The sequence below is a fragment of the Aegilops tauschii genome, unplaced genomic scaffold (assembly GCF_002575655.3).
Source record: "Aegilops tauschii subsp. strangulata cultivar AL8/78 unplaced genomic scaffold, Aet v6.0 ptg001159l_obj, whole genome shotgun sequence".
Taxonomy (NCBI): domain Eukaryota; kingdom Viridiplantae; phylum Streptophyta; class Magnoliopsida; order Poales; family Poaceae; genus Aegilops; species Aegilops tauschii.
This window is the reverse complement of record NW_027333364.1, coordinates 22,689-29,706: the sequence shown is the minus strand read 5'-3', so window position 1 is coordinate 29,706 and position 7,018 is coordinate 22,689. Positions and strand designations below refer to the sequence as shown.

Below are 7,018 nucleotides of genomic sequence, written 5' to 3'. Positions count from 1 at the left end.
ATACTTCAATTGGTACGCGCAAGAAATAGGCCAATTCGGCAGCTTTTTGTTCAATTTCTCGTGGAGTAAAAAATTGATCATCAGTACGAGTCAAGGGAATGATCCCCTGGCCCCGGATTTCATATAAAGAATACGACGAGGATAAAGACCCTCTTTAACCTGAATTCTAATTGATTGGATATCCCGCATAAGGAATCGAAGAAGACGCGACGTTTTATTCCAGGGAATCCCAACGAAAAATGCACACTATTCCCTCTTTTCTATCGAATCGGTCATAACCACTACTACATTCCACAAAATAGTACACCACAAGTAGGAGCTAATGAATAGGCCTGCGATTCCGTAGAAAGACATCACGACCCCCTGCGGAAAAAAAAAGAATTTCTTGAGATGGAAGTATAGATATAATATTCTTACCAAGATAACTGGAAATCCCAACCGATAAGAATCCTAGTGAACCTAGAAAAAGAATACAGGCCCAGAAAAAATTACCCCTTTTTCGAGAACCTTTTAGAAGTTCTACCCATATGTGTTCTGATCGCCAATTCATATTAGATATACTAAATCCAGCAGCGGTCGATTGAAATTGAGAGAATAAGCTAAATAATTTTGACTTTACTTTTTTTGATTCTGAAATCGCCTTCAGCAACTAGTACTCCTGTGAAATAATAGGTTAGATACATTGACTTTCTATTCAAAAAATATTCGTTGATTCAATTAAAATAAATAAAATAAAACTCGCTATACCTGGCTCTGCATATTCATGCATTTATGCTCGTAGCCTATATCCGCATCCATAACCGTTTTTCATTTGTGTGTAGAAAGTGTGTGTAGAAAAAGCCACATACCCTACCATATTATATTACTTACACTAAAAAATACTAGACAATCTTATTTTTTTGCACATAAAGAAATAAAGAAGTCATTGCAATTGCCGGAAATACTAAGCCTACTAAAGGCACGAAAATAGAAGGTAAGTTTAAATCCGTCATGAATAGGTGTCTCAATTCAAATTTACTATTTCTATCTAGTCGAAAAATATCTTAAGATTCTTATGATATAATTAAGTATATCTATTATAAGGAATATTGACTATTGTATTGTATTTTTTATTTTTAGTTGAAAAATATTCTGTAAAAAAAATGAAAGGATAATAGAAAATTCCAAAAAAGGAGAACTAATTAAAAAGATTTTATTTTGATTTTCCCATCCTCATGGCCTTTCTATCTTTCTAATCTAATTTGAAATTGGATTCAAAAGAAGCGGTTAGAATTTACTTCCTGCATACATACTTCTCTAGAAGCGCATACAATTGATAATACTATATTTTATTATTTTATTATTTTATTTGTATTTTCTTTATTGTATTATACCTTAATATATATATTCTAGATATATAGAATAGACGAATCTCGATTTGTCAAGTCTCATGATCATATCATGATCTATTTTTATTCGGCTCAATCTTTTTTTTTTCTAAAAAAGATTGAGCGAGTGTTAATTGCAATCAATTAGAAGAATAAAGAAGAATTACTGCATTTCATAACTGATTTTTTTCTCTTTTTATTTCGTTTCTTTTTTATTTATACCTTCTTTATCTTTTAGTTTTATCTAGTTAATCAATAGTATCTACCGGCTCGAACTCGAATTTGATCGCCTTCCATACTTCACAAGCTGCGGCTAGTTCAGGGACTCCATTTGCAAGCTGCTCGGATAATTTCATTACCTTCGCGAGCAAGATCGCGCCCTTCGTTACGAGCTTGTACACAGGCTTCTAAAGCCACTCGATTAGCTGCTGCACCAGGTGCATTTCCCCAAGGATGTCCTAAAGTTCCTCCACCAAATTGTAATACAGAATCGTCCCCAAAGATTTCGGTCAGAGCTGGCATATGCCAAACATGAATACCACCTGAAGCTACCGGTATAACACCTGGCATGGATACCCAGTCCTGAGTGAAAAAGATACCGCGAGCACGATCTTTTTCAATAAAATCATCGCGCAATAAATCAACAAAACCTAAAGTCATTTCGCGTTCCCCTTCTAACTTACCTACTACTGTACCGGAGTGGATATGATCTCCCCCAGACATACGCAATGCTTTAGCTAATACACGGAAATGCATACCATGATTTTTCTGTCTATCAATAACTGCATGCATTGCACGGTGAATGTGAAGAAGTAGGCCATTGTCGCGGCAATAATGAGCCAAAGTAGTATTTGCGGTGAATCCCCCAGTAAGTAGTCATGCATTACAATAGGAACCCCTAATTCTCTTGCAAATACAGCTCTCTTAATCATTTCTTCACATGTACCGCAGTCGCATTCAAGTAATGCCCCTTGATTTCACCGGTTTCGGCCTGTGATTTATAAATAGCTTCGGCACAAAGACAAAACGGTCTCTCCAGCGCATAATGGTTGTGAGTTTACGTTTTCATCATCTTTGGTAAAATCAAGTCCACCACGTAGACACTCATAACACGCTCTACCATAATTTTTTGCGGATAATCCCAATTTTGGTTTAATAGTACATCCCAATAAAGGACGACCATACTTGTTCAACTTATCTCTTTCAACTTGGATACCATGAGGCGGGCCTTGGAAAGTTTTTGAATAAGTAGGGGGAATTCGTAGATCCTCAAACGTAGAGCACGTAGGGCTTTGAAACCAAATACGTTACCTACAATGGAAGTAAACATGTTAGTAACGGAACCCTCTTCAAATAGGTCTAATGGATAAGCTACATAACAGATCCATTGGTTGTCTTCCCCAGCAACAGGCTCGATGTGATAGCATCGTCCTTTGTAACGATCAAGACTGGTAAGTCCATCAGTCCAAACAGTTGTCCATGTACAGTAGAAGATTCGGCAGCTACTGCAGCCCCTGCTTCTTCGGCGGAACCCCAGGCTGAGGACTTACTCGGAATGCTGCCAAGATATCAGTATCCTTAGTTTCATACTCTGGGGTGTAGTAAGTCAATTTATAATCTTTAACACCAGCTTGAAATCCAACACCTGCTTTAGTTTCTGTTTGTGGTGACATAAGTCCCTCCCTATAACTCTTGAATTAAGAATTCTCACAATAACAGGGTCTACTCGATGTTAATTAGGCGTAAATGAAACTTTAGAAAAAATCTCGTAAAACAAAAAAAAAGGATATTCAATTAATATAATATCAACTCATTAAAGAAAATTGAGGGCATGCTTAGGTTAATGAATATGTTTCATTCATATATAATGCGTACACCCTGTGTATGTTCTATCCTATAGGAATTCCACTATAGGAATTCGATAGGAATTGAGTTGTTGTTATGGTAAGTTAACACGGTTCGTTATTAAACCATGGATTTGATTTACCAAATCCATAATTATTGTATACTCTTTGATAGATATAGCGCAACCCAAATTAATTCCTAATCCTTATTTTACAAGTTCTTAATAGTTCTCTTTTCTTATTTTGAATGCAAATACCTAACTAAATACTAATAAAATTCTTTGTTGACAGCAATCTATGCTTCACAGTAGTATATATTTTGTATATCGAAGTCCTAGATAGGAAAGTAGAGTAGGCACAGATCCTCCACAAAAGGCAAAATGTATGTATATGAAAAAAAGATTGATTGAACTTTCCAACGGACTCATTCCATGAGTAAACGATTGAATGGGATTCGCTTGGGCAACGAAATCAAGTCCTGGTCCCCTTTTCTCTCTTATTGAATTAACTAATTCATTTCCTTTTTACTTTTGGATTTTTTTTGATTTGATTTGGCATTATTCAACAATAAAAAAAGAAAAATTTCGACAAATTCCTTTTTTTTAATTATGTGATAATTATGAGAACCAATCCTACTACTTCTCCTCCCGGGGTTTCCACAATTGAAGAAAAAAGTACAGGTCGTATCGATCAAATTATTGGACCCGTGCTGGATGTCACTTTTCCCCCAGGCAAGTTACCTTATATTTATAACGCTTTGGTAGTCCAGAGTAGAGACACTGCCGATAAGCAAATTAATGTGACTTGTGAGGTACAACAATTATTAGGAAATAATCGAGTTAGAGCTGTAGCTATGAGTGCTACGGACGGGTTGATGAGAGGAATGGAAGTGATTGACACGGGAGCTCCTCTCAGTGTTCCGGTCGGTGGAGCTACTCTCGGACGAATTTTCAACGTTCTTGGGGAGCCTGTTGACAATTTGGGTCCTGTAGATAGTAGTGCAACGTTCCCTATTCATAGATCTGCGCCTGCCTTTATCGAGTTAGATACGAAATTATCCATCTTTGAAACAGGTATTAAGGTCGTCGATCTTTTAGCTCCTTATCGACGTGGAGGAAAAATAGGACTATTTGGGGGGGCTGGAGTAGGTAAAACAGTACTGATCATGGAATTAATCAATAACATTGCTAAAGCTCATGGGGCGTATCCGTATTCGGTGGAGTAGGGGAACGGACTCGTGAAGGAAATGATCTTTATATGGAAATGAAGGAATCCGGAGTAATTAATGAAAAAAATATTGAGGAATCAAAGGTAGCTCTAGTCTATGGCCAAATGAATGAACCACCGGGAGCTCGTATGAGAGTTGGTTTAACTGCCCTAACTATGGCGGAATATTTCCGAGATGTTAATAAGCAAGACGTGCTTTTATTTATCGATAATATCTTTCGTTTTGTTCAAGCAGGATCAGAGGTATCCGCTTTATTAGGGAGAATGCCCTCCGCAGTGGGTTATCAACCTACTCTTAGTACAGAAATGGGTTCTTTGCAAGAAAGAATTGCTTCTACTAAAAAGGGATCTATAACTTCGATTCAAGCAGTTTATGTACCTGCAGACGATTTGACCGACCCTGCCCCTGCCACAACATTTGCACATTTGGATGCTACTACCGTACTTTCCAGAGGATTAGCTTCCAAGGGTATTTATCCAGCAGTAGATCCTTTAGATTCAACCTCGACTATGTTACAGCCTCGGATCGTTGGCAACGAACATTATGAAACTGCGCAAAGAGTTAAGGAAACTTTACAACGTTACAAAGAACTTCAGGACATTATCGCAATTCTTGGCTTGGATGAATTATCGGAAGAGGATCGTTTAACTGTAGCAAGAGCAAGAAAAATTGAGCGTTTCTTATCACAACCGTTCTTTGTGGCAGAAGTTTTTACTGGTTCTCCAGGAAAGTATGTTGCTCTTGCGGAAACTATTAGGGGATTTCAACTAATCCTTTCCGGAGAATTAGACGGCCTACCTGAACAGGCTTTTTATTTGGTGGGTAACATCGATGAAGCTAGCACGAAAGCTATAACCTTAGAAGAGGAGAACAAATCGAATGAAATGAAATTAAATCTTTATGTACTGACTCCTAAGCGAATTATTTGGGATTGTGAAGTGAAAGAAATCATTTTATCCACTAATAGTGGCCAAATTGGCGTATTACCAAACCACGCCCCCATTAACACAGCAGTAGATATGGGTCCTTTGAGAATACGCCTCCTCAACGACCAATGGTTAACAGCGGTTCTGTGGAGCGGTTTTGCGAGAATAGTTAATAATGAGATCATCATTTTAGGAAATGATGCGGAACTGGGTAGTGATATTGATCCGGAAGAAGCTCAAAAGGCACTTGAAATAGCCGAAGCTAACTTGAGTAAAGCTGAGGGTACGAAAGATTTGGTTGAAGCGAAGCTCGCTCTCAGACGAGCTAGGATACGAATCGAGGCTGTCAATTGGATTCCCCCATCCAATTGAAGACAATCCAGTGGTTTATAGTTGATACAAAGAAAAAGGGAAGAGGGGTAGAAAAAGTTATTAGATAGTGAAGCGAAGTAAGTCCAATGCTATCTAGTAATTTTTCTACCTACTTACCTACTATTGGATTTGAACCAATGACTCCCGCCGTATGAAAGCAATACTCTAACCACTGAGTTAAGTAGGCAATTTATCACCACAAAGGAAGACCCATTACTTCGATCGATTATATATTGAATCCCTTTTCTAAGCAATACCGCTCTGTTATTGGTCTGTTATATACTAAATACTAAACTAAATACTAAACAGATACAGATCAAAGGGGTATCCTCTGGCATTAGAAAATATTCATCTTGACAAGAAATTATCTATATGTTAAGATATCTGTGATAAGGGCTATAGCTCAGTTCGGTAGAGCAACTCGTTTACACGTGCGCCAATGCTTTTCAAAGGAGCTTATTATGCAATGAACATAATCGATCTTATTGCAAAATCAATGTCTTACTTCATAGATTCGAGAGAATAGGAGAACAGTAGCCTGACAAACAGTCGGTTCAGTCCGATTCAGGTGCCAATTCAGGTGCCTAATCAAATAGAACCCTTATGGATTTGCTAGTTGATAAGGTAAATATCCAGCCCACTAAATGCTAGGCGTAATGAGGATAAGGGCCTCCAAAAAACTTCTTTTCGTTCTATGAACTTTAAGGTGTATGAAGTCTCATAGTTAACTCTTGCAGTGGAACGATAGAGACTCCATTTCACTTAGGTTGATTTAATTTAGACCGGAGGCAGACCTAAGTCAAGGTAATCCTCCTTTGAAACACTTTGGTATTGCTCCTAGATAGATCATAATACAAAAAATCAATCAGAGCACAGGGAGCCATCTCATTATCTTTCCGTAAAGAAAAACTATGGTGGACTAACTGATCTTTAAATCAGTTTATGAAAGAGCCCAATGCAAAAAAATGCATGTTGGGTCTTTGAAACAGTTCAAATCATTTCGATAATAATCCGTTTGATCTGTTTTACCGAGAAGGTCTACGGTTCGAATCCGTATAGCCCTAATATGCCCTTTTTTAGATTTTAGGATCTCTATCCTATGTTTTCTTTAGTTTAGTATAGTTTTCATTTTCTCATTAGTATTTGTTTATAGACTGGATAGGCGCCTGCGACATAGAATAGAGATAAAAGCATTACCAAAGGCTCATTCATCGAAAATCAAAATCATACAGACAGGAAAAGAAAAACGAATTTCTATCAAATCAATAGAAGAAAGGATCC

General features: G+C 37.4%; 1 protein-coding gene across 1 annotated transcript; it reads left to right on the top strand.

Moving 5' to 3' along the window:
* Window positions 1-1,503: 1,503 nt before the first annotated feature.
* LOC141037984 (ATP synthase subunit beta, chloroplastic-like) lies at window positions 1,504-5,774 on the top strand. Its single transcript, XM_073506400.1, has one exon. It carries the CDS (start codon window positions 4,469-4,471, stop codon window positions 5,735-5,737), a length of 1,269 nt encoding a protein of 422 aa, XP_073362501.1. The 5' UTR covers window positions 1,504-4,468; the 3' UTR covers window positions 5,738-5,774.
* The last annotated feature ends 1,244 nt before the right edge of the window (window positions 5,775-7,018 follow it).

Bases quoted from the DNA above. Each gene is read 5' to 3' on its own strand.
- LOC141037984 (XM_073506400.1), top strand. From the start codon at position 4,469: ATGGAAATGAAGGAATCCGGAGTAATTAATGAAAAAAATATTGAGGAA.